The 27,017-nt window shown below is 39.0% G+C and overlaps 1 protein-coding gene across 3 annotated transcripts in view; it reads right to left on the bottom strand.

The window, feature by feature from the left end:
* Positions 1-9,114, bottom strand: part of LOC122662056 — an 83,363-nt gene extending 74,249 nt beyond the window's left edge. For all 3 annotated transcript variants that reach the window (XM_043857610.1, XM_043857612.1, XM_043857613.1), the window contains exons 1-2: positions 8,794-9,114; positions 8,584-8,685 (exon numbers count right to left, since the gene is read on the bottom strand). In XM_043857610.1, coding sequence (XP_043713545.1) covers positions 8,584-8,685; positions 8,794-9,060 — 369 coding nt within the window. In that variant the 5' untranslated portion in view covers positions 9,061-9,114. The remainder of the gene's footprint in view (positions 1-8,583; positions 8,686-8,793) is intronic.
* Positions 9,115-27,017: the final 17,903 nt, after the last annotated feature.

Raw genomic sequence — 27,017 nt, 5'->3', positions numbered from 1 at the left:
TCCTCTTCTCTTCTTCTTCTATCTTCTTCTTCTTTCTTACCTTACATCCATTACCTAAATCTCAACTATCCTATTGCCCCACCTCCCCTTCGAGTCTTTTGCCATCGCAACCCCAGCTCCCCTCCCTTCCCTAAGAATCATCCCTATATAGCCTACTCCCTTCCTTGCCCAGAGAAGGTTTTGCCTCTAAGCTCGGATATTTGTGATCATGCTTTTTGCTGTGTGACTTTGGACCCGAGTTAGCATGTGATCGCCGAGGCTGCCTTGGGTATCGCTTGCTGTCCAAAAGTTTTCCCTTTCTTTAGCGCGTTGATTGTTGTTGGGGTCTTTGCCCTTCTTTTTGCAAGCTCTTGCCTTTTTTGGTAGAGCTTTGTTATTGGTTCGCGCTTGTATTCTTTCCCCCCCCCCCCCCCTTTTTCTTTCCTTTGGTAATGAATTTTTTATTCACCCAAAAAAATAAGATAAGCTACGTGAATGTTGTTTGAGGAGGCATGTCCATGTTCAACGGAGGCCTCCGCATGCTCTAGTTTGGAGCAAGGTTTAATATTTCATGATATCTCGGTATCTCGGGCCTACCGAGATATCCGAGATACCCGAAATATCGCGAAATATGACCGAAATATTGCATTTTGTCTGCAATATTCGGGGGTCCATCTCGGGGGGTATTTGGCCATATCTAAGCCTGAAACTTCATGGACAGCCTTATTTAAGCTTAATAAACATATTTAAACCATAAAATTGTAAAAATGTGAATTCAAATTGGTGTTTTGGGCTTGCACCCTTGATTGACATACGGTCGCCGACCTAATGTATAAATAGTTAAATATACATAGATTAGGCGGTTAATATTTAATAATAGTATTTAACTTCATCACATATCAAGTTAAAGCCAATACACATTGATGAGTACCATGATTCTCATAAACTTCATAATATTCAATAACTCGCTTAAAGCCTTAGGCAAGACACTAAGTGTCAAAGTTAGTAAGTCATAAGACTCATGACTCGCAAGTCACAACTCACAAGTTCATAGATCAATGAAATCACAACTTAAGTTACAAATTACAAGTGCTAAACGCTAATAGTAGTTGTTGTGCCTCCCTGGATCAATCCCACTCATGTCTCGCGGGAGTCGACGTCCATTGCTCTCTGTTTGAAGGACATATGTGGACCACGGTATAGAATCGGAGAAGAAACGAATGTAGTCATCCACAAGTGTCACGTAATTGGAATCATCAACATACTGTAGGTAACCTATCCTAGGATATAAGCTAAGGTTACCAATCGATCCAATCCGTGAAGAAGATGATCCTTTGTGATATGATGTTGGCGCCGGCGCAAGAGGCGATGGCATTGGCTGCATGTATGGCTGGTGAGGTTGGTAGCTAGGTCCGCTAGGGTATGCAAAGATGTTATCTACAAAAGATGATCCAAGATGTCCCGGGAGCTGGGACGTAGTCACGATCCCTACCCCACTAAACGCCCATATGATGATGATCCATATCCATATCCACCGTAAGGTTGTGATGCACCATAATCCGATGCCAATGGAGTATGTGCGTCAAAAGATGGGGCACGCCAATATCCAGTCGGTCCTCCCTCCCTATCACCCATACTCAAACCACCAACAGAGCTAGATAGGTTATCAATGTCCATGTGATCAGGTTGCAATGTGTTTGTCGACCCCTACGCTTCTGTTGTATGTATGTAGGGGGCCTCTTGAGGGGGGGGTGCGGGGGGCACGTGCTCCATGGTGCGTATCTTGTGGGCATGATCAAACCGTGTCCCTCCGGTGAATCGGAGTGGCTCTACAGGTGTCGTATCATCACCATCCAACAAAATTTGTACAGTCTTTTCAAAAAAATAGTTTTAGAGAAATAGAATTTACCTTAAATAGTAGAAACAGGCTTGGATGATGAGCTTAGATGACCCTCCAATGAGTTTACTGGCGAAAATCCGACAACAATGTGCTCGAACAATGGCTCGAGTGTTGGATGAGAGCTTGGAAGAGTGGAAGAATAGGCAAAAGACTGAAATTCCTTAACAAATGCAGCTCTCGGTCGAAATATGGACCGAAATCTGCGAAATATTGTACTAAAGCCCCCCTTCACGTGACACTTTAAGCAAAAATACCATATTTCGTCGATATCTCGTGAGATATCGTCGATATCTCACGAGATATCGACGAAATATGATATTTTTTCATTTCGACCTGATTTCGCATCTCGGTAAGCTCAAGATATACGAAATTATCGCGAGATTTTGAACCATGGTTTGGAGGAGTGACTTGATTCAGATTGAAGCTACTAAAAGAGCTAGAGGCATGCCTTAACTGACCAGAGGAGGAGTGGTGAGGAAAGACATGCATAGTGCCAACCACAGGTAGCGTGTTTAAGACTGAGTGTAGTAGTTGTTATGTTCCTTTCCTTTTTTACGTTTATTATTATTATTTTGTCAAGGATTCATGTAGCCGACCCCATTTAGTTAGGATAAGGCTGAGTTGTTGTTGTGATTATCCTCCAGTTTTCTGTAATTTTTTCTTCTTCACTTTTCCCTCACCTGTCTTTTGGCAATTTTTTTGGGAGGGCCCGGCACAAAGATTATCAAAGAAAAAGTTTTAACCCAGGTGCATGTACCACCTTTTCTCCAATTTCGGCTCTTCCATCCCTACTTGGAACCATGGATCTAAATCTCGGTCGAAACTGATATCTTGGATTCGCAAGAAACCGAGACGAGATATGAGTGGAGTTTAAAAAGTCACATGTTTCGATGGGTTTTGAGACATTTAGACCGAGATATCTCGGTTTTGGTCGAAAACATACATGAACCAAACCAGCCAGCCTATATAAGTTACATAACTCGATCGAAACTTGCCATTTCTCGCAAGTTTCAATCGAGAACTCCTCTATTTCTCTGGTTTCAACCCTATGAGACATAGTTTGGCTCAAAACTCTGGATTTCTTCGCATTGCTTCGTCGTTTAGTGCATCTACAAGCTACATCAAGTTGATTAATCCAGTGTTCCAGCCTTCAAGCTCAAAGGTAATAGTGTTCTCTACCCAAAAATCAAAATTTTTTTACAACACATGAATACATGGTAGAATTTGTTGAAATTTATACATGTTAGCAATAATTGCCCGATCTACGACTCTACAGAGTCGGATTTTTTCTTGGTAGGCCAATTATTTTTTTATTTTTTGATTTATAAAAACTATTTCCATAGAACATATTTTTTTTTAAAATATGATTTATATATGATGGATGGACACCAATTTAATACACCGTTGGCCGATCTACGGCGTGACGGAGTCAAAAAAAAAAAAATTTAATTATTTATTTAAATTTTCTGATTTTTTTTAAATAATTGCTGAATTAAAAAAAAAATTTGAAATAGAAAGGAAAAATATTTTGTTTTAGTTTTTAAAAAGTAGAAAAATAGTTAAAGGCTGTAGAATATATTTTCAGATGTATTTGATCAGTAATGTTATGCTCTTTAATTAATTAATTAGTAATTATTAAAATAATTTTAGAAAGGCAAAAAATTGCATACTTTGGGAGAAATTTAGAATATGCTTTGTTGTAGTTTAGGAGTTATATTTGTAGTGTTCTGTTAATAATCTATATATTCTTGTTGCAACATGTTGGTAAATCGTAAGTACTTAAATATGGGGGACATTGCATGGCTGCATGGGAGACCCCTTTCAGCTGACAAGAAGAAGTCAGAGTGTATTATTGTAAAAAGCAAATAATGGGAGATGAAGCCACTAAATTGAAGGGGCATCTTGCTGTTGGAGATAGGAATGTGACAGGCTGCCCTAATGTGCCAAGTCAGATAAAGTTTGCTATAGCACAACATCTGAGGGGCTGAATAGCAGCTAGGAGGAAGAAGAGGGCAACCAGGGAGGAGTTTAAAGAAGCATGTGTCTAGATTAGTATCCTGAGCTTGGGGATGAGGATTATGATGATGAGAAGCCAGCCAGATGAATAAGATGATACGAAAACTCTGGCAGAGGCTGCACAATTGAGGAGGGCAAAGGTTGCGAGCAGAGAGCAACAACGGATTGATGATGAGAGAAGGTTACAAATGGCTAGGAGAGGGCTCAAGCAGTAAAGGTATACCTCAATGCCATAACCCAGATGTTGAGGTACTCCAGACAGATCCTGCACTCTTTCCAAGACTAGAGTTTAAACAAAAGAAATTGACACAGATGTGGACTAATATGAAGGAGAAAATGGGGATTGCTTTCTCCAAGTGGGCTTTCTACCACAACATTCCAGACAATGTCACCCATGGGCCATATTATCAGCATATGCTAGACAAGATGGGTAAGGTTGGCTCCGGAGTGAGGGGCCAACACCATATGAGATCCTGGTTAGCAAATTCGGATTCGGGAATTATTCGAATAAAGAATTAAATTATTGAAATGATTCGTTTTGTTAATTTAAGATTTCGGTCAAAAAGCGGTCAAAAAAAGGACATAATAAAATTCTGATTCGGATTCGGATTCGGGAATTATTCGTTACCAAAATAAAAGTCGGGCAAAAAATTCGGACGTTATTTTTAATATTTATAGTATCCGTTTAACATTATCAATCAATTAACATACCTACATAAATTACAAGTAACATAAAATTGGGAATACAAGCATTTATAATCTACTAATTCCATCATTACGTAAATTCCTCCTATAAAGAGTATCGTAGTTGTTTTTTTTTTTTTTTGGTTAAAAAAATCTCTTTCTTACTAACTCCTTTCTTTCTTTAATGTGAATCTTACTGTCCCCAACTCCCCACGGCTCCTATACCTATAGTCCAAAGTTCCAAACACATAATCCAAGTGAGAAAGAAGAAAATATTTTTAAAGTAAAATTAAAATCCATCAATAACATTGAGTCACTAAGGCTGAAAAATTAGAAAATACTTACAGAGCGGGCGAGAAGAGAGACTTCGCTGGCTGAAATCTGAATAGAGACGGAAAAGAAGAAGATAGCTTGATGGAGTGTTCCAATCTCCGAACGAGGCAGCAAATCTTAGATGGGATGCGGGAATGTGGGATGGAAGTCACGAAGCGAGATAGCTGTTGCAACCTTGGGTAGCAAGGTTGTTTCTTGCGGTGGGTGGAGTCGACTATGATGGGTGATGGTTGGATGACCCACTCGTGACAATCCATCATCAACTTCATGTTGAATTGTGATGGGAGAATTGTGGTTCCTCAAGTCTATTGATGCATCTAAGGAAAAGAAGGATGCAAAATATATTTACAAGTTGTTGAAAGAAGTAGTAAAGGATGAGGGAGTAGACAATGTGGTATAGGTTATTACCGATAATGGTAGCAACTTTAAGAAGGCTAGGAAAAGCGATGAACAATCCCGTATACAAACTTTTTGGACACCATGTGTTGCTCATCATGACGATCTCATATGTTGAAGGACATGGGGAATTTGAAACTTGTGAAAGAGGTAGTGGACAAGGCAAGACAAGTGAGCACCTTCATCTATAATGATGGATTTACTCTGTATATGTTGAGGACCAGGTGTGGTGGTGACCTAGTTTGGCCAGGGATTACATGGTTTGCAATTAATCGGATTGCACTTCAAAGCTTTGAGTTGAAGAAGGCTGGTCTTAGGTCGATGTTTGCTTTTGAGGAATGATTTAACTGGGAGGGGTCTTCAACTAGTGGAGGTAGGACATCCTAGGCCACCATTTCTAGTGACAAGTTTTGAGATGATCTAAAGAAGGTCGTAAATATCTTAGACCCAGTTGTTACGATGTTGAAAATGGTGGATCAACAAAGGAAGCCCACCTTACCACACTTATGGGCAGCAATTGATATGATGAAGAAGCAGGTTGAGGCAATTTACATAAGGGGTAATCAAAAGTTTCTTAAGATGATCAAGGATCGATGGGATAGGTAGCTCAGGCATCTACTACATAAGGCTGGTGTGTTAGTTTATTAACTTCAACTCAACTTATCAATGCGTAATTGTCATTTAGTCTCTTACTATAGAACTTTGTTGTGTTTAACATACTATCTAAATCCTAAGTACCACTACAAGCATCGAATTGGGATACAGCAAGATTTTACAAATGTAGTTCACAAAGTGGTGGAAAGGTTTGAGACAAATTCAAATAGCCAGTCCATCATCAATGCTGAGGTGAGAACCAGTTATTGTTTAGTAGATAAAAACATATGCAATTATACTTGTTGGTATTGATGCTAATTAAAATGATAATGTTAGATGAAAGCTTTTCGGGTTGCCACTAGGAGTTTCGACTGATCAGTGGCAATAGCGGCTTGGGAAGGTACTATTGCTGGTTAGTCCAATGAATTAGTCTTTCCATTTATATTTAAGTATATAAATATATACCCTTATTTACCACTACCTAACAATAACCTTTAATGCTCTCTTACAGCTGAATGGTGGTTGCAATATGGCAACGATTCACCCAACCTATCCAAGATAGCACGCAAAGTGCTATCCCAGACATGTTCTGCCACTGGATGCGAGCGTAATTGGAGTATGTTCAACCTCATACACTCCAAAAGACGGAACCGATTGGGTGTAAAGAGACTAGAGGACTTGGTCTATGTGCACTATAATATGCGATTGAGAGAGGAGCACATACAACTTGGCATGGAACATGATATAGGCCCACTTGAGTTGGTAGACATATCCAAGTGGATGAAGATGATGAGAATCCCCTTTATGAGTGGGTCAGGGATCGAGGTGAGCCTTTATTAGATGAGGCCAGTCGACCCAACATGCATATTGCTTTATAGATGGGTGTTGATGTTGATGATTATATGGCAACAGAGGGCAGAGTTCATTCGTAGACCCCACATGTTAGAAGTCATGTAATAGGGGTAGTTTAGGAACTAGTCTATCACTAGTTGCCTTATTATGTAATTCTTCTATTTCTTCTTTATTTCCCTTATACCTCCCTAGGGAGGTGGATGTAATTCCTATTAGTGATGATTAAATGAATATATGGTGAATGGAGAAGTCTCTCCATTCACAATCGTTACAGCCCAATACACTCTCCTCTCTTCTCTCTTCTCTCTTGCTATCTTCTTCTTCCTCCAACCTTTTCCTTTTCTCTTCTTATTTCCTAAACCTATATTCTAACTCCACATCCATTCAAGTCACAGCCTAGTCGCAGTGGAACTGATGAGGATGATTGGTCCCAACCTGGCCTCTCAAATTCATTCATGCTGTAAATCTGTAATGACTCCTAAGTCCGGACCCTCTTTATAGTTCAGTAACAGATCTTTTTGTTGGACGTTCTTGGAATACTGCTTTAATTCAATCCTTGTTTCTTGCTGATATTGCAAACCGTATCCTTAAAATACCTTTATCATTTGTACCTCATTTGGATTTCTTTTTTTGTCATTTGGCTCGGAATGGCATTGTGACAACTGAAGTAGTGGCTCGGTTCTTAAGTGCGTCCTCTACTTACTCTATGGCTCCATCATATTTGAAGGCCTTTTTGCGCCTTTTATGGAAAACAAAAATTCATCCCAAGTTCCAACTGTTTATTTGGAAACTTTTAAATGGCAGTGTGACCACTAATGCCTGTGCACTTTGCTCTTCTGCTAGGGAGACAGATTGGCACCTGTTTTTATCTTGCCCTTTCTCTATAAGAATTTGGGAAGAAGGGTCGTTAGGTTTAACCGTTTAAGAACTGATTATTTCCAAGGCAATGATCTTTATGACCTTTTGTATACTCTATTACTAAATAGGAAATTCCCAATCCCCAATGTTTCTCTTTTCCTCTTTGTTTTTGCTATAACATGCTATTTTCTTCGGAATATGAGGAATCATTGTATATAATACACTCACACAACAAACCTAACCCCAATGGGGTAATGCGGGCTATTGATGGCTGAATTGCTGATTTAAACGTGCTCCATTTTAACATATCTACTAATCAACCTCCCTCTCCGACTTCCATAACATTCACGATATCCTCGAACTCGATCATCCTGATTATCCCATGGTCATCTGTGATGGTAGCTTTGTTGTTGATTCACATGCTGCTGGTTGGGCTGTGGTTCTAATCCACAATAAGACAATTATTGCTGCTTGTATGGACTATGGTTATGCAGACAGTGCACAAGAAGCAAAAGCTCGGGGAATGCTCATGGAGTTAATTGGATATTGTTTCTGATTTTCTTTTAATATAAGCTTTCTTTTCTTATCAGAAAAAAAAAAAAATTAACTCAATTAATTAGAAGATACTTGAACAAGCCTCCATAAGGAATAAAAACCCCAGAAAGTCATCTTCAATCTGAATTTTGAGGAAGCTTGACATTTGGGGATGAGGTGAAAATCTCAGATTCGATATCCATCATCCTCGGTGAACTAGAGAAAGAAAGATAGTGAAAATAATCACTCTTGGGTCTCTAATCTCCAAGTAATTTTGACTTGGCCAAAATAATAAGAAGAAAGTCATACAAACAGAGCCACTCAATAACATAGCCAGACTGAAAAAACAGAAGAAAACAAAACGACACAGCCAGACTAAACCAATTACAATACCAAACAAATAAAATTAATATCTTGAAGGTGGAGTGAATAATTACCGGGTAAGCATCAAGAGCGCAAGGGGCAAGAGCTTTCCGCAAGCATTCAATGGCAGAATCACGATCTTTTGCTGTCCCTTTCCTTAGAAGCTCAATAAATTTCTATTTTTTTTTTCCAAAGAAATAAAAAAGAGGTCCGGATTCAGAAAATTAGCTCCAGTCAAATTAAATCACCAAAATAAAGCTGAAAAAAAAAATAATGAAAACTACCTGCTTTTGTAATCGGAAGAGAAGTCGATGATCATCCAAGATGAATGGAGCATGGATACGAAGAAGCTCGATGGCAGCATCGACGTCACCGATTTCTAGTGATCGTCGGATCTGATGGATAAGCAAACGAGAGCGATAAGACGACGAAGGAGGAGATGATTGAGAGGAAGGAGAAGAAGAATCTAAATCTTCAAGCAAGTTCTCAGATTTAGCAAACTCGATAACCAGAGAATCCAGAGTTTCCCAATTAACAGGTACTGATTCCATTTGTTTCCTCTTTCCTTAGTATTCCTTTTTCGCTTTCTCAAATACGCTTCTCTATCGTAAGATATGAAAGACAGACAGACAGAGAGAGAGAGAGAGAGAGAGAGAAAGAGAGAAATTTCACTGTTTGGTACCTCCTTGGGTCGGAGTTGGAGTCTTGGAGGGGAAATTTTGCCAGTTTTGATCTTTTCTCAACGAAGTCGGCAATTAAAAGACGTAAGAGTCGTAGGTAACTGACACATGTTATTTTAACCAAGGCAGTACTGGCTCCGCCTTCTACATATATTATAGAACATAGATAGGTACGCTCCAGCGGACTCTTCTTTACCACTTCTATCCTCGTTGCGGAATCCAATTGTTCGGTTCTTTCTGTTATCTTTTTCTATTTTTTCGGTAATAGGTGAAAAGGTTTTTTTTTTTCTTTTCCTGGTAGAAATAATAGGTTAAAAGTTAGCTATTAAGTATATGGCCAAAGATTTCATACACGAAATAAAGTTCTACAAAAATAAAAATGTACAGAAATAAAGGGAGGAAGAATGCTACTTGGGCACGTGCGGTGTGTGTTGTCCCTGCGCTCAGACATAGGTGTGGGTGAAATGATTGTCGTACTCTCATGGAAACTAGACCATTATAGGATGTATTTCTTGATGAAGATATAGCACAGCTAGAACCTGAAGACATGGAAATGGTCTGACAAATGCTATTTGATGGAGCAACCAATCACAAGGGTTGCAAGGTTGGTATACTGTTGATAACTCCCAATGGATCCCATATACCCTAGGCGTTTAAGCTAAACTTTGAATGCACAAACAACATGGTAAAATACAAAACTTGTGCTATAGAAATTGAGGCAACATTATCAATAGGTCTTAAGAGACCAGAAGTCTATGGGGATTTCTCTTTAGTCATTTTCCAAATGCAAGGGAAATGGAAAACAAAAGATGAAAAGTTGAAACCCTCTCAAGAGCATATTGACACCTTGGTCAAAGAATTTGAAGAAATTACTTTTGCTTATTTGCCAAGAGACAACAACTGGTTGGCCGATGCATTAGCAACCATCGCCTCTATGGTTAAGATGGAATCAGAAATCAAGGTGCATACCTTCTCAGTTGAATAAAGACATCAACCAGCATGCTTAAATCACATTTACACCTTGATGGTTGATTGAAGGCCATGGTATACAAACATCATTGATTTCATTAGGGAATGACGATACCCTGAGAATGTTACAATTAAGAAAAAAAAATTTCTTAAAAAGATACGCCACTCATTCATTATACTAGAAGACGTTCTCTATAAGAGGTCTTATAACAGGGTATAGTTGATGTGTGTCGATGAGGAACAAACAAAACTAGTCATGGATCAGATTCACCAAGACATATGTAGTCTACACATGAATGCTAAGATGATAGCAAAGAAGATCCTTAGACTAGGATATTATTGGAATACAATGGAAGCAAATTATCGAGAGTATATAAAGAAGTTCACAATTGCTACATCTTTAGAAATTTGATACATACACCACCATCAGAGTTACATACTCTAACCTTACCATGGTCATTCGCCATCTGGGGCATAGATGTAATTGGACAAGTGATCCCCATATCCTCAAATGGTCATGAGTACATCCTAGGAGCCATTGATTACTTCAAAAAATGGATAGAATATGCTAAGTTGACAACGGCCAAGGTGGTCAAGTTCATAAGTGACAATATCATATGTAGATGTATGGTCCCATGAGAACTCATATCAGGGTCTCCCTTTAGAGAAGAAGTGAAGAAGTTTTGTGATCAGTTGAACATTCAAAGACATACATCTTCACCAGACAAACTTCGGACCAATGACACAATGGAAGCCACCAACAAAAACATCAAGAGGCTAATACAAAAAATGGCAGATAAGCACAACGATTGAGCTGACAAATTGCCTTACGCCTGGGCCTACAAGACATCCATCCGAACATCGACTAGGGCAACATCGTACTCTTTGGTCTATGGAATGGAAAAATAGTCCTTCCAGTTGAATATAGCTCCCATTCATAAGGGTCTTGATAGATAGTGAGGTCCTAGAATAAGAATGGATCAAGACAAGATTTCAAGAATTAAACCTCATTGATGAGAAAAGGATGCGCACCATGGATAACATGAAAAAAAAATCAACAAAGAATGATACAAACATTCAACAAGAAGGGTATACCACACCAACTATCTATTAGTAACTTGGTGCTCAAAGAAATAAGGGTACCCATAGATGATCCACGAGAAAAGATTAGGCTCAACTGGAGTGGCCCCTAAATGATCAAAGAGATACTACATGGAAAAGTTATTTGAGTAATGGATCTAGACGGGAATGAGCTCCCTTACATAACAAACATGGATTAGCTAAAAAAGTACTATATTTAGAAGGTTTCCCAAACGGGAATTACACTTGACCTGATCCCTTAAAAATCGAAAGGTACATAGGCAGCTTGGTGAAAATACCATCAAGTTCAGTCATAAAAAAAATAAGGGAATTTACATGTACCTCCCCTGAGGTAAAGCCTAACTACAAATCCACCTTGTGTTTTGGATATTTACTCATACCACCCCTGCTTTCCAAAATAATTATCGTTTTGAGGAATGATTTTTTGGCTATACTCCTAGATTGGGGAACAATTTTTTATTAGTAGCTCTTCTTGATCTTGACGTTTCTGTTGATGGCAATGTTGAAGGTGAATCCTTGACTCAGCAGGAGTTACTTTGTTGGCTTATTTTCTGCTAATGGCAATGTCGAAGGTGGATTATATAATCAATTTTGTATTTTATTTTCCGCCTGATATGTCTGGACGTACTTTTGTACATCCTCGTCATTCTTATAATTTAATTCTTTACTGACTTTTAGCAACAACAAAAAAAAGCTCATGCCTAATTAAATTATTTCAAGAGTTGCTACAACATTTTATTATTTGAACATACTATAGGTCTTGCAATTATGGATGTTGTTATTTACTTCGTATTCTTAGCGTACTTTGCAACCAACTTAACATTTTTTCAGTAATAGCAACCAACTTAATATACTCAACCAAAGTTGGTTAAGTATATCCCAACTGGAAATACACGAAGATCAGAATTCAGAATGCTCTACCGATCCCAATTGCATTCCTCTTCATGAGTTTTGGGCCATTCACATTGGATTCTGTTAAGCTTCGTCTGCTTGCAAGGAATATAAAAGGAAAGGAAGGGAAATATAATCAAAACCAAAATGAACAATTTTGTAATTATTAACAAACATAATTGGATAATTAACTCAAATCATTCCAAATATGATTATTAAATTTTATTTTACTTTGCAACCAAATCATGTGTTAAAAAGAAAAATAAAGACTACATAAAAAAATATATAATTCCCTAACCAAAATATGATAAAAATGTCAAATATGTTCCCAATCATGATTAAAAAGTTTCCTTTTTCTTTTTGAAATCAATTTCACTTCCCTTCCCTCTCCTTCCTTTTACTTGCAACCAAAAGAACAATTAAAAATGGCGTTCTAAGCCTAGATGTTTCTATTAGCTGAATTTGTTTATTTATTAAGATTGTACATAGGCATTTGGATAAAGTTTTCTTCACTACGTGGGAAGGGTTCAATTACCATCCTAGGGTCCTAAAACATCCTCCCTATTTATGAATAGTCGAACATACCCCCCACTATTGCGCGATACACTCTCCCACCCATCCGAAAGCTGTGTTAAGGGATTCCCTTCACCGTGGCTTAAGGGAAACTTGATCCAAGACATTTCATCTAAAAAATATAATAAGACGAGCTTCAAAGACTTGCCACAAGTGAGATATTTAAGAAAATATGCAACATTGAAAAACAGGTTAAGGTGTTAAGCAAACCTCTTTTTTTTTAATAGAAGAAAATTAACTTATCCATTCCAAAAAAGGGGCAAACTGTAGACACTGAATTTTATCACACCCCCGATGATAATGACAATAGGACATGGACAGACATCGGTATCTCTCTCAAGAAGGACTCTTGTTCTTGCACCCAAGCCATATCATCCTCACATCCCTAAAAATGATTTAAAAGACCATTTTACCAAATGCTGAACGAGGTACTACTTACCTTCACAGGAAATTTTATGAAGAGTCAAAACCCAAAGAAACCCCAAATTTCACTTTTGGAAGGGTAATATCACCGCGGCGTTGCAGTGGCTTAACAATGGTATCGCAGAACCATTCTGCGGCGCCGCCAAAATGGGGGATCACATTGTAGCGTCAGCGCGGGCGTCATCACCGTGACGTCACTGCAGCGCCACGACTGACCAAGTCACCCCTATAAATAGAGGTGACCCCCCCCCTCATTTAACACTTGAAGAGGCCTTAGCCCCCTTCTACTCCATCCTATTCCCTGTTTTATGCTCTCTTTAGTCATTTCCAAGCCTTTTCAAGTCTTTGTCTTGCTTTGGTCCCCTTTCCATTCATGAGTTAGACTACGGTTACTCTGTCCGAGGTTTAGGTTGCCTAGGACCCCCCTTTTTTATGCATTCCCTAGCCTATATTTTGTTCATTTATAGCCATTATTATGTCCGCATCAGAGTAGTCAAAGCCTTTTTAACCGTTACTCTGTTCGAATCCGGGTAACAAAAATCCCATATACAGCCGTTACTCTGCTTGAAGTCTGAGAAACGAAACCATCTCACATAGCCCTTACTCTGTTCGACAGGAGAGAGGCAAGTCGATCGTTCGTCTCCACTTGAGTTGTGGGGACACCTCAAATTTCGTATCTTTTACATTTTCTTTACTTTGATTAATTTCTTTCGCAGGTATACATCTCTACTTTTTCCTTTATTTCTGACACAATGTAGATCATTAAAGTAATTAACTTTAGTGTATATAGTAAATAGTAAATTATTTTTATTCTTTCTTTCTTATGTTTGATGCATCATAATCTACCCTTGCATGTTGGTATAAGACGTGTTATTATGGGAGAATCTTCTAAATCTAGCATTTAATAGAAAGAGTTTAGCTGAGCGAGATAGGATGTTGATACCTTCCTATGCTCGTAACCTAACCACTTATCCAAAATCTTTGACCAAACCATATGGAATCACGTAGCCCTTCCGCTCACCTCGGATGGGGCTACACCCATTGGGTCCTAGGCCCGAATCCTAGGTGGCTATTCTATTTATTTTAATTGAAGAAGCATGATCCCAACCCTTTATGTTGATACATCGAAATGCGATGCCATCTATAACCCTTGTCACCAAGGGTCCACGGGAACCAACAGATCCCGCCCGCAAGGCGGAGAAACCCGCATCCGAAGGCCGCGGTACCTACAACTGGTTTTCCCTCTATCTGCCACACAAGGTGGTGGTGATTAGCCCCATCACCCAACTGGGGTCAAGTTGCAATTTGCCGACCCAAGTCAAATGACCCTTAATCGATTTAACTCAATCTTTGATCTAAATTTTTTTTAGGGGGGTTGTCTTTCTGATACCCTCCTAAGTTGTACTCCTTCCTATGGGTGCCAAACTATCAGTCTTTCTCTTTGGATTTGAAGTTTCTAAGATTGAATTATTTACTATTGTCCCTGAGAGGTAAGGTGGAAGTGAGATCATATCAAATTGGGTAAGCTTTGCAAGAAATAGTCCATTAAAACAACACAGAGAACCTGGTTCAATAATTGACCATAATATTGAATCTATTCCGGTTGGGTTCAATTTGACATAAATGGTAACCTTAAGTGGACACAAAACAAGTGGTTTTGGGAGGGTTAAGTAGATGTGGTCATAAATTGCTACTAAAATGGATTGTGCATTATGAGGACAATGACTGACAATGAATCACCATGTGTGTTCCACCTTATCCCTCTTTGGAGAGAAGAGAGATGTGAATTGAATGTTGGAGTCACCACCTAAAGGAGGGTATAGGATCCATAATGTAAAGTTGACTCTCTTGTGATGCCCTTTGGGGATTGATCAGTCCATTGGTCTAGGTACATATCAAGTTACGATCTAGGGAAGGTATTAGGCACTCCAGTCTGCCCGATCAAATCTATTTTCCTATTTCTTGGCTAGGCAATGGTATAACATGTTTTTTGGTAAAAAATAAGGTACTAGAAAGGTGAAATCTAAAATACAAGAAAAGGTAAGGAAACATACTTGGAAGCTTGCCTGCATGGTAGAGGTTAGTATACATGAAAGTAAAATAAAGGGAGAGTTAAGGAAAACATGCAAACCTGAAGTGTTTGACTGCATGGTTAGTATAAATAATGTAAATGAATAATATACAAGATAGGAATGAACAATACATTAGAAGCAAATCCAAAATATGCAAGCTCTAAGCCTATGATGTATGGATGAATGGTAAATAAAGAGGACACATTGAAAATGCAAAGATGTCGACGAAAACATGACTAAAATCCTGTATTGATAATATTTTATTTTAACAGTAAAAACTACTGAAAAAGAAGACAAGTTGCAGAATAAATATGAATCAATGGTGCATGAAACTTCTAGACATGGGCAAAACTCATAAACAAAAGAAATCTAATATGAGATGCATGGGAAGGGAAAAAGACAAGGTGAAATTATGAGGATGCAAATTAAGCCAAACATGAGGAGAAATCCTATTCTAACAATGAAGACATAGGGGAAGAAAACATGCAAACACAATATGGAACATTGAATCATTGATGCATGAGATTCCCAAATATGTACACCACACACATGGACATGATGAAATCTATGTCCGAGCATGAGGAGTAAATCATGGACTAATGCATGAATGTAAAAATAGACTACATGAAAAGAGAAACCTATCCATGATGAGACCATAATATGTTAACAGTTGGGGAACATTAACATCATAAAATATTATGTGTAAGTGAGAGAAATCATAACAATAAGCAATACAAACACCCTAGCATGCAAGAGTGCAAATTCTATAATAAGGAATGACAACGAGAAATCATATATCATGAAAGAGAACATAACATATCAAAAATTGTGAGATCATTATGCATGAAAACTACCATGGAAAACAAATCTAAGGCATGCAAGGAAAATATGCAAAACATAGGGTATATCATACATGAAAATGAAGAAGAGACCAACATATGAGTGAAATTGATCTCTTAATTACAATATTAGAAACAAATTAATGGGTGTGTGCAATCTCTACCTAAAGAGGTAGGATCACACACCTTGCTCATGCAACACCCAAGAGATAGATGTGTAGAAAGATAGAAATAAAAGAGTAGAACTGAGTAAACAAAGGTAAAAGAATCTTACTTACAGAAGAAGCTTTGAAGAAGAGGGTTGCAAGCTGCCCTTGATTTAGTTAGAAGGCCCAAATCGTTCATAATAGTCACCCAAGTGTTAGGGTTGCACAACCTTCTTTCTCTAGCACATTCCAAGTTCAAAACCAAGGTTTTATATGGAGAAACTAGAAAAGGATCCCCCTAAATGTGAGAGGCAGTGTATTTATAAATTTAGTGGAGTGTCCATGCTCTTGAACAAGTCCATGAATCATTGAAGTGATCCAAATCATCTATGGGAATTTTCCAAAGTGATTTTACATTAATGGTGTAGGTTTTGCCATTAATCTTGGTCAATGAGGTTCAAGCAAGTGTTTTGTTCCCAAAGATGTGTTTCTTGGAGGTCTTAGAGTGTCTATAAATGTGTTCATCGCTTCCAAATAGGTTCTCATACTTGATAAGAATCAAAATCCATCAATTATGGAAGGTTAGATGCACTTCAGATTCGCAGAAACCGACATTCAAATGATTTAGGTCGATATTGACATGCCCCTAGTCGACATTGACATAGTGTCGGTCGTCAACAACTCAACATCAACATTGGTTGCTGCTTACCTTCACAAAAAATGTCATAACTTTCTCGTCCAACCTTTGTTTGGTTATTTTTTTTCCCTACGTCTAGAGGACTTAAAGGGCTATAACTTTTATTTTTTGAACAAGAACTAAATATTAGTTTTAGTACTCCAAAATGGATCTTGAATTTGATTGATATGCAGACATAACTTTTCTTTGCGGCACACGTGTTAGTCTTGAAGATCGAGTCATACTTTCAACTACGATATCAAAATGATATGATTCAAATTGAATGTGGAAGATAACTCAAATAATTACCTTACTTATGTTTTAAGATTCTCCAAAATACAATTGTAAGACTACTCAAAATATCCATGAAGTTACTCCACAAATATAAGTTGATAGCTTTCAATCTGCCATTTTCTTAGCTTCTTCCGACATCGATCCAAGGTTCGTTGACATCGAAACGGTGTCGAAGAACATTATTTGACATAGAGTAAAGGGGCTTAACTACCGATCAAAGAATTTTCATTATCGGTTGCATGTTGATATTCAGAGGATTCTGTTCGACAATATCAAATGGCTCATCGATGATGACACTAGGTCAGCTTAATGTCGGTTTGGGCCGTTTATCTGTCAACCTCTAGTTTGGATGTCGATTGTGAATTATGTGCCTTTTTTCTGCTTCTATTTTGGACCGAGTTAGTTCCAAAGTGATCTGGACTGGGCCTAGCCCATACAAGGTTAGTTTGGAATGTTCAAATGCTCATAACTTTTGATCTGTATGCCCGATTCAAGCAATTCAAAACCCATTTTTTTCCTTATTTCACATACTACATTTTGGTATGAAAATTGGGATAGTACTGGCCAGCATGGACTACCTCTAGTGCGAGTCCCACTTGTCAAAAATAGAATCTTCTCTCAATAAAGGGGCAAAGGAGTTCATTTTCGTACCAAATTTGGGTATAGTGAAATATTCCATTATTCGGGCACCTCAACATATTTCTGAGATTAAGAACTACTTATTATCATATTTTTTTCTTTAAGGTTATTTTGTTTATTTTGCATGGACTATTTGGTGGACTTGTTAGGGAGCATGAAAAACCTCCTACGTCGATAGATACGTCTCTCAACCTCAAGGGATACTCATCATCGTCAGAGCGGCCTCCGAGGTGATAAAATGAGGTGTCTGCATGCACAAGAAATAATTGAAGTCTTTTAAAGTCTTTGACATGCAAACAAAATATATATGATGATTTTTTCCACTTGTCAGTCAGGCTTGGTTACACCTTGTTAAAAACTTGAGTTGTCTACTCACTATCTTTGCCCAAAAATTGAAGAATGTGAAAACTGCTCTCAAGGCTTGGAACAAAAACACTTTTGGGAATATCTCTGCTACTATACAAGATTGGATTGCTCTCTTTAATAAATAATATAATCTACAATTTGATCCTCATAATTCTGAACTAGTTATCGAGGAAAGAGATACATCCCTTAGATTAGGAGTACTCCTTAAACAAGAAGAAAGCTTTTATAAGAAAAAAAAAATCCAGAATTAAGTGCCTTTCTCTTGGTGATTCTAACATTGCATCTTTTCATAAGCCAGTTAAAGTTAGTTATAATTCCATTTTCAGTCTCAAAAACCCTGATGCTTCCTTTACCACTAGGCCAGATGAAATCAAATCTGCTTTTATCTCACACTTTTCTGGACAATTTAATCCTCCCAAACTTAGTCATGTTAGCTTACGTCTTGAGGATTTAACCTTTAAGAAGGTCCCCCTGACCTACAAAGGATGCTCTTTTCCATCCATCTGAGATGGAAATCTTTGATGCAATCAAATCTCAAAAAGCTCAGAAAGCTCCAGGCCCTGACGGTTTCAACTACGGATTTTTTTCTTGTTGCTTGGGATATTATTAAAGTTGATCAATCCAGCCAATCTACAACTTCTTCTATCAACCATAAAAAATTAAAAGCATTAATTAGACATTCATTTGTCTAGTTCCTAAGCATGATGGGGTTGGAAATGTTTAAGCTTTTCACCCCATTTCACTCATCAATCTAATATATAAGTGTTGGACAAGTGTGTGTCCATCAAACCCGGTTCAGTCTGGTTCAACCCGGTTCACCTTTGTATTGAACATTTATACATTTTAGTTTAATATTGTCACATGCGATATAAACTTTTGAGCATTATGTGTCCGTAAGTTATACTTAAAATGGTAGTCGCGACTAGGGTTTGGGCTGGGCACCCTTATCATATGATCGTCGCATTGGGTATACCTAGACATGTGATGTCAGGGTACGAATGCGAGTGCTCACATGTTTGATGTGTGCATTAGCGAAGAATCTACTTTGTCGATTCCCTCATGTATTATTGCCAGATGTAGGAAGGGATAGACATGTGCCACCGACACCCTGTACCTGAGGGAACCCTGTCACTGCAAAGTGTGATTGCATTCTTTGGTTCATCAATGACTGAGACTCAAGCGAGTCAAAGCCGGTGTTCTGGGAATGCGTGAACACTTTGTGAGTGAAGGAGTTATCCAACACGGTCACCACTGCCCGATTGGGGAACACCAAGATAGAGACTGTTTGTGCATAGTCAGATCAGAATCTGGATCCAGTGCCGTTTTGGAAATGGTTTTGCAAAAATCTATTTTACATAAAATGATACATTATTTATAATTATTTGAACAAAGTATTTTATCAAGTTTTGCAGGACCCGATCAGATGCACAGACGCTCGTATATGGACTTGTACTATGGATTGGGGTTTGACAGTACATGTGTACGTGCCCTAGATTCCATAATGATGGTGTTGATTAGTGGGGGGGGTTGTATATGATAATAGTTATCATATAGGGAGTTATTTAGAATTTGCTAATTTAATTGGTTCTTTATTTAATTAATGGATATGGTGCTAATTGTAATTATCCATAAATATTAAATAAAGTAATTAATTAATACTTTCCCTATTAGATTCTACTTCTTCACCTGTGTAGCACTTTGAGTTTAAACAGAATTGCCAAACAAAGAGAGAGAGAGTCAGACTCTCAAAGGGATTAAATCTTATCCATTCAGGGTTTTTAATTAAACCCTGACATTATATAAAGGGGACCAAAAACGCAGAGGGGGAAGTGCTCCACGTTCAGCCTGGCCCCCTCTCTCCTGAGTTTTGGTCACTCTCTCCCTCTTGTTATTTTCATGGGTGGGATGCAAGTTGCACATAGGAGGTTAAAATATGGTTGTTGTAACAACCTTCCCATGTGCCCATGGGTAGTTACAAGGTTGTTAGTGTAACAACCTACCCATGTGATGATGGATTTGGTTTGTTTTATTTATTCAAATTATTGAAGCATGTATCCAATTAGGTTGTGATTACTAATTTAAAATTTTTTTAATCATGTTTTATATGTGGGGGGGAAGCGCACGCTGCCAAGCCTCTGTGCACACCCTCCCCCCTGAACCTACCCTTGTGTGCATCCCCTTGCAGGCTGTTGCCTGCGGGCAGCAAGCTTGCGGGCTGCGGGGCTGCAGTCTACTGTCCGTGGGCTTTAGCCTGCAGGCCTGCAGGCTGCTGTCCGTGGGCTTTAGCCTACGGGCAGCAGGCCTGTGGCCTACAGCCTAAGGTTGTTGTCCGTGGGCCTTGTGCCTATGGGCTGCACAGGGAGTGCCTGCAGCCTGCGCATATGGGCTGCATGCACCCCCTTTTGTTTCCCCTCCAGTTTAACAAAAAAAAAAAAAAAAAATAGAATTTTTATTCACTTGTTTTGTTTTTGGGAGGAAGAAGATGATCCCTTCACCCACTTGTAATTAAAATTGGGATTTTAATTTTATGGGCTTGGATACATGTTGTCACATGTGATGTGGTGGTTCAATAATTGATGGAATCCATGTTATAATTTTTGTTTACTTGCTTTTATGCCCATGCATGAAATTATATTATGATGTGATTATGGGAATGGCATTCTAATAAGTGGATGGATTGTTTCTGTATGTGATACATGGGGTTATGTGTGGATGTGATGCTTCTCTCTCTTTCTCTCTCTCCCCCTATCTTTTTTATAAACAAATGTACTCCACCCCATGGGCAGCCCAAATTGTGGGTTGGTTTCTCCATGCGGGATTTCTTTATTATTATGGAAAGGAAAGTGTATAGAATTTTTCCTAGGTTTTCATTGTAATTTTAGAGGAGTTAGGACTCCCAGGGCATGTTGATGGTGATCCACATGTGCCGCTCAAAGCTTATGGAGATGCAAGTCACCTACTTTGAAGACGTGATCGGGCGGAGGAGATGATCGAGGCGTGGCATGATAAATGCACCCATAGTTATTAGTTTTATTTTTATTGGGAGGGTTCTTTAATTGCTTCTGATAAAAATGCCGTCATCCCATAATCATTTTTTAATTAATGTTGATTAATTATGTTGTTTAAATCTATCCATGTATGTGAGAGTTGCTTAATCCCTCTTTAATCATAATACATGTATGATATGGACTAGTCTTAATCGGTAGACATGTTCATGGCCTCTTATTGAAGATAAATGTAAAGATTGTGTGATATACCTTGCATACACCAACAGGACATTGCCAGGACCACTGTCACATACTTATCTATATTTACCTCTATCTGGATACGTTAGGGTATGGATAGTGAGAGGGCACTGCGACAGTGGGCCATTTTTCATGATTCCATGATTCTAACTAATGCAATAGGTAAGTACATGACTTAAGTGTATGTCAGCCGACAGGATCTGGACATAGCACCTAGGTGGCCGAAAATATTGGAAGCCCATGAGGCGGACAGCCTAGTCCACATTACCACGTTGTGTATAATGACTCCCGACAGGGTAAGTTATGCATGCAAGGGTTGTAGGTATCCAATTCATCTTTTGGTTATGAGGGAAACCCAAATCATGAAAAACCATTGATGTGTGTGTGTTCAATTTATTAATTTCAATGGTTATTAATTAGCATGTGGTTATTTACTTGTGCATGTATAGATCTTTATACAATGACTGTCGTTAATTCCAACCTTTTGACACTCATTAGCGAATACAAACTTAATGGTATAAACTATGTCGATTGGTACTGGAGCATTAAATTGCTCCTGACTGCTGAAGGACTATACATAGTTCTTGATGAACAAGTTCCTCCTCAACCCGACCCGAATGATTTTAAGGCAAATGAAGAGATGCAGGAGTTCCTCATGAGGGATTCCAAGGCGTCACTTTATATCCTAGGATCATTGGAAAAGTCAGTTCTAGACTCGGTCAAGGATATATGCACTGCTGGGGGTAAGATGGATAAGCTTGCTGAATTGTTCAACAGGCAGTTGACACACACCCATTCTAATGTGGTGAATCAAATCCACGACACCAAGATGTCCCAAGGGACTCCAGTGCTGGATCATGTAATGAAAATGATCAATCTGTTTGAAAAACTAGAATCCATGGGGACTGATTTCAGCCTGTGATTCAAGACCGATGTGATCTTAGCGTCACTCACTTTTGTATATGCACCCTTTAAGATGTCCTACAAGATGTCTGATAAGGAGATGGAGCTCACCGAGCTTGCTAATGCACTGGTAGAGGCTGAAGCGTCCTTGAAAAAGGACAAGGCTGAGGTCAATGCAACTAAGGCAAAGCCTTCTTCAAGTGGGAAGAAGAAGAAAAAGGGAAGTAAGGGTAAGACCCTGAAACCCAAGGGTGGGAAATCTGGCAATAAAGGCAAAGACAAGTGCTTCTATTGCAAGAAGGAGGGTCACTGGAAAAGAAACTGTCATGCTTACCTGGCTACTATGAAAGACAAGAAGCCAGATGAAACAGAGGCACATGTGATGTTCATGTTCTTTATGAGTCTAATTTATCTTTTGAACTGACCAATTGTTGGTTGGTGGATAGTGGTTCCACTGTTCACATTTGCAATGATTTGTAGGGGTTCAAGGAGACAAGGAACCTGGAAAGAAATGAGGTGCGCCTTCGAATGGGCACTGGAGCTGAGACCATGGCGATGACTGTGAGAACTTTTATTTTAAACTTTAGTTCTGCTAGTTTAGTTTTAAAGGATTGCTATTATGTACCCTCTTTCAAGAGGAAGATTATTTCAGTTTCAAAACTTTTTTTGGACGGGTATAGTTTTTCCTTTAATACTAAGTTAATTATTCGTTTTAATAATTCCTTTGTGGCATCCAGATTTATGCAAAGTGGTTTGCATTTTCTAGATTGCCCTATTAGAACGAATGTTGTTTCAAATGTTGATTTGAAACGGAAAGCAGCTTCAGTGAACTCAACATATTTATGACATCTAAGATTATGTCACATTAATATGGACCGAATCAGTAGATTGGTGAGGGATGAGCCCTTAGAGAGTTTGAGGGTGGAACCATTCCCCACCTGTGAGTCATGCCTTTAGGGTAAAATGACCAGGAAACCCTTTAGCAATAAAGGTACTAGAGCCATAGATCTGTTGGAGTTGATACACACTGACGTGTGTGGACCCATAAACAGACAAGCAAGGTATGGGTATGAGTACTTCATTACGTTCAGCGATGATTACTCTAGATATGGTTACATATACTTGATGTGTAGGAAATTGGAAGTCTTTGATAAATTCAAAGAATTCCAAGCCGAGGTCGAAAGACAACTCAATAAACGCATCAAGTCCTTACGATCAGATCGTGGAGGGGAGAATCTATCGGATGAGTTTAAAGATCATCTCATATCCCAAGGGATAGTTAGTCAGCTAACTAATCCAGACACACCACAACAAAATGGTGTATCCAAATGACGCAATCAGACCCTATTGGATATGGTCCGGATGATGCTCACTTATAGTGAGCTGCCTCTCTCTTTCTGGGGGTATGCTTTAGAAACGGCAATTTACATATTGAATAGGGTTCCATCCAAGTCTGTAGCCAAGACACCATTTGAGTTGTGGAAAGGACGTAAGCCCAGTATTCAACACCTTAGGGTATGGGGTTGCATAGTACATGTACGAAAGCAACAGACAGACAAGTTAAAATCTAGGACTTCAAGATGCCATTTCATAGGCTACCCCAAAGACACGATAGACTATTATTTCTATGACCCAGTTGACCAGAAGGTCATTATAAGTAAACACGTCACATTTCTGGAGGAAGAAATGATGACCCAGAGGTCTGAACCAGTAGTCATTAAAGCGCTATCAGATAGCTCAGAAACCTCACTTCCTGAAGTGAGACCAATTGGCATACCCGCTGAAATACCAACACCTGAAGAACCTCGACGCAGTGGGAGGGATATTAGACCACCCACTAGGCTTACTCTTCTAACCGAAGAGGAAATTGTGGAAGAGTTCCACATGGTATTGGTTGAATTGGATGATGATCCGATGACATACTCTGAGGCTCTAAAGGATGTTGATGCCACTAGGTGGCTGGAGGCAATACGCTCTGAAATCGATTCGATGCATTCCAACAAGGTCTGGACTCTAGTCGATCCACCACTTGGCGTCAAGCCAATTGGATGTAAATGGATCTTCAAGAGGAAGAAGGGCGCAAATGGAAAGGTCGAAAGATTCAGAGCGAGACTGGTGGCAAAGGGCTATACCCAAAAAGAGGGTATAGACTATGAGGAAACCTTTACACCAGTGGCAATGATGAAATCCATCAGGATTTTATTGGCTATCGCTGCACACTTTGATTATGAGATCTGGCAGATGGACGTGCAGACTGCATTTCTGAATGGGTTCCTGCAAGAGGAAATCTACATGGAACAGCTAGAGGGGTTCTCTTCCTTGGAGGAAGAAAGAAAGGTGTGCAAATTGCAGAGGTCCATTTATGGACTGAAGCAGGCTTCCAGGAGATGGAACATCAGGTTTGATCAATCAATCAAATCGTTTGGTTTTGATCAAAACATGGATGAACCATGCGTTTACAAGAAGATCAGTGGGAGGGTAGTATGTTTTCTTGTTTTATACATAGATGACATATTACTTATTGGTAACGATGTAGGATTCCTTTCATCAGTAAAACAATGGTTATCCACAATGTTTTCGATGAAAGACCTTGATGAAGCTAGCTATATCCTTGGGATCAAACTTGTAAGAGATCGTCGAAAAAGGATAATAGGCTTGTCACAGGCTACCTATATAGACAAAGTCCTGGCCAGATTTAGTATGGAAAACTCCAAGAGGGGAAGTATTCCCTTTAGATATGGAGTCAGTCTTTCCAGATCTCAATGTCCTCAGTCTCAAACAGACATTGAAGAGATGAAGAGGATTCCCTATGCCTCAGCAGTAGGGAGTCTTATGTATGCTATGTTGTGTACAAAGCCGGACATTTGCTATGCAGTAGGTATGATAAGTCGTTATCAATCTAACCCTGGACGCGAGCATTGGAGTACTGTCAAGAATATCCTTAAGTACCTGAGAAGGACTAAGGAATATTTCTTGGTTTTTGGATCTGATCAGTTGTCAGTATTGGGATACACAGATTCGGATTTCCAAACTGACAAGGATGACAGAAAATCCACGTCTGGGATGATATATCTAATGGGTGGGGGTGCCATTGTATGGCGGAGTGCGAAACAAAAGTCTACAGTCGATTCTACTACCGAAGCAGAATACCTTGCAGCTTGTGATGCAGCAAAAGAAGGTGTTTGGCTGAGGAAATTCCTATCAGATTTGGAGGTAGTCCCTGACCTTGTCAAGGGCCCTATTCCCCTGTTATGTGACCACAGAGGGGCCATTGCACAAGCTGAGGAGCCTAGGGCTCATCAGAGGAACAAACACATGCAGTGGAAGTATCACCTCATCAGAGAGATTATCCAGCAGGGCGACGTGAGTATCTCCAAAGTGGACACAATTGAAAATGTGTCTGATGCCATGACAAAGGGTTTGTCACCAGGAGTGTTTGAGAAACACATGGAGGGCATGGGTTTAAAATGTATGGAGAATTGGCTTTTATGTACAAGTGGGAGATTGTTGGACAAGTGTGTGTCCATCAAACCCGGTTCAGTCCGATTCAACCCGGTTCACGTTTGTATTGAACATTTATACATTTTAGTTTAATATTGTCACATGCGATATAAACTTTTGAGCATTATGTGTCCGTAAGTTATACTTAAAATGGTAGTCGCGACTAGGGTTTGGGCTGGGCACCCTTATCATATGGTCGTCGCATTAGGTATGTCTAGACATGTGATGTCAGGGTATGAATGCGAGTGCTCACATGTTTGATGTGTGCATTGGCGAAGAATCTACTTTGTCGATTCCCTCATGTATTACTGCCAGATGTAGGAAGGGATATACATGTGTCACCAACACCCTGTACCTGAGGGAACCCTGTCACTGCAAAGTGTGATTGCATTCTTTGGTTCATCAATGACTGAGACTCAAGCGAGTCAAAGCCGGTGTTCTGGGAATGTGTGAACACTTTGTGAGTGAAGGAGTTATCCAACACGGTCACCACTGCCCGATTGGGAAACACCAAGATAGAGACTGTCTGTGTATGGTCGGATCAGAATCTGGATCCAGTGCCATTTTGGAAATGGTTTTGCAAAAATCTATTTATATAAAATGATACATTATTTATAATTATTTGAACAAAGTATTTTATCGAGTTTTGCAAGACCCGATCAGATGCATAGACGCTCGTATATGGACTTGTACTATGGATTGGGGTTTGGCAGTACATGTGTACGTGCCCTAGATTCCATAATGATGGTGTTGATTAGTGGGGGGGTTGTATATGATAATAGTTATCATATAGGGAGTTATTTAGAATTTGCTAATTTAATTGGTTCTTTATTTAATTAATGGATATGGTGCTAATTGTAATTATCCATAAATATTAAATAAAGTAATTAATTAATACTTTCCCTATTAGATTCTACTTCTTCACCTGTGTAGCACTTTGAGTTTAAACAGAACTGCCAAACAAAGAGAGAGAGAGTCAGACTTTCAAAGGGATTAAATCTTATCCATTCAGGGTTTTTAATTAAACCCTGGCATTATATAAAGGGGACCAAAAACGCAGAGGGGGCAGTGCTCCACGTTCAGCTTGGCCCCCTCTCTCCTGAGTTTTGGTCAGCCTCTCCCTCTTGTGATCTCTCTTCTTCTATTTTTCTCTCTACTGCAATTGAGAGTTAGGGTTTGTGAAACCCTAG

This window comes from Telopea speciosissima, chromosome 5 (assembly GCF_018873765.1).
Source record: "Telopea speciosissima isolate NSW1024214 ecotype Mountain lineage chromosome 5, Tspe_v1, whole genome shotgun sequence".
NCBI lineage: Eukaryota > Viridiplantae > Streptophyta > Magnoliopsida > Proteales > Proteaceae > Telopea > Telopea speciosissima.
This window is presented reverse-complemented; position numbering and strand designations above follow the sequence as displayed.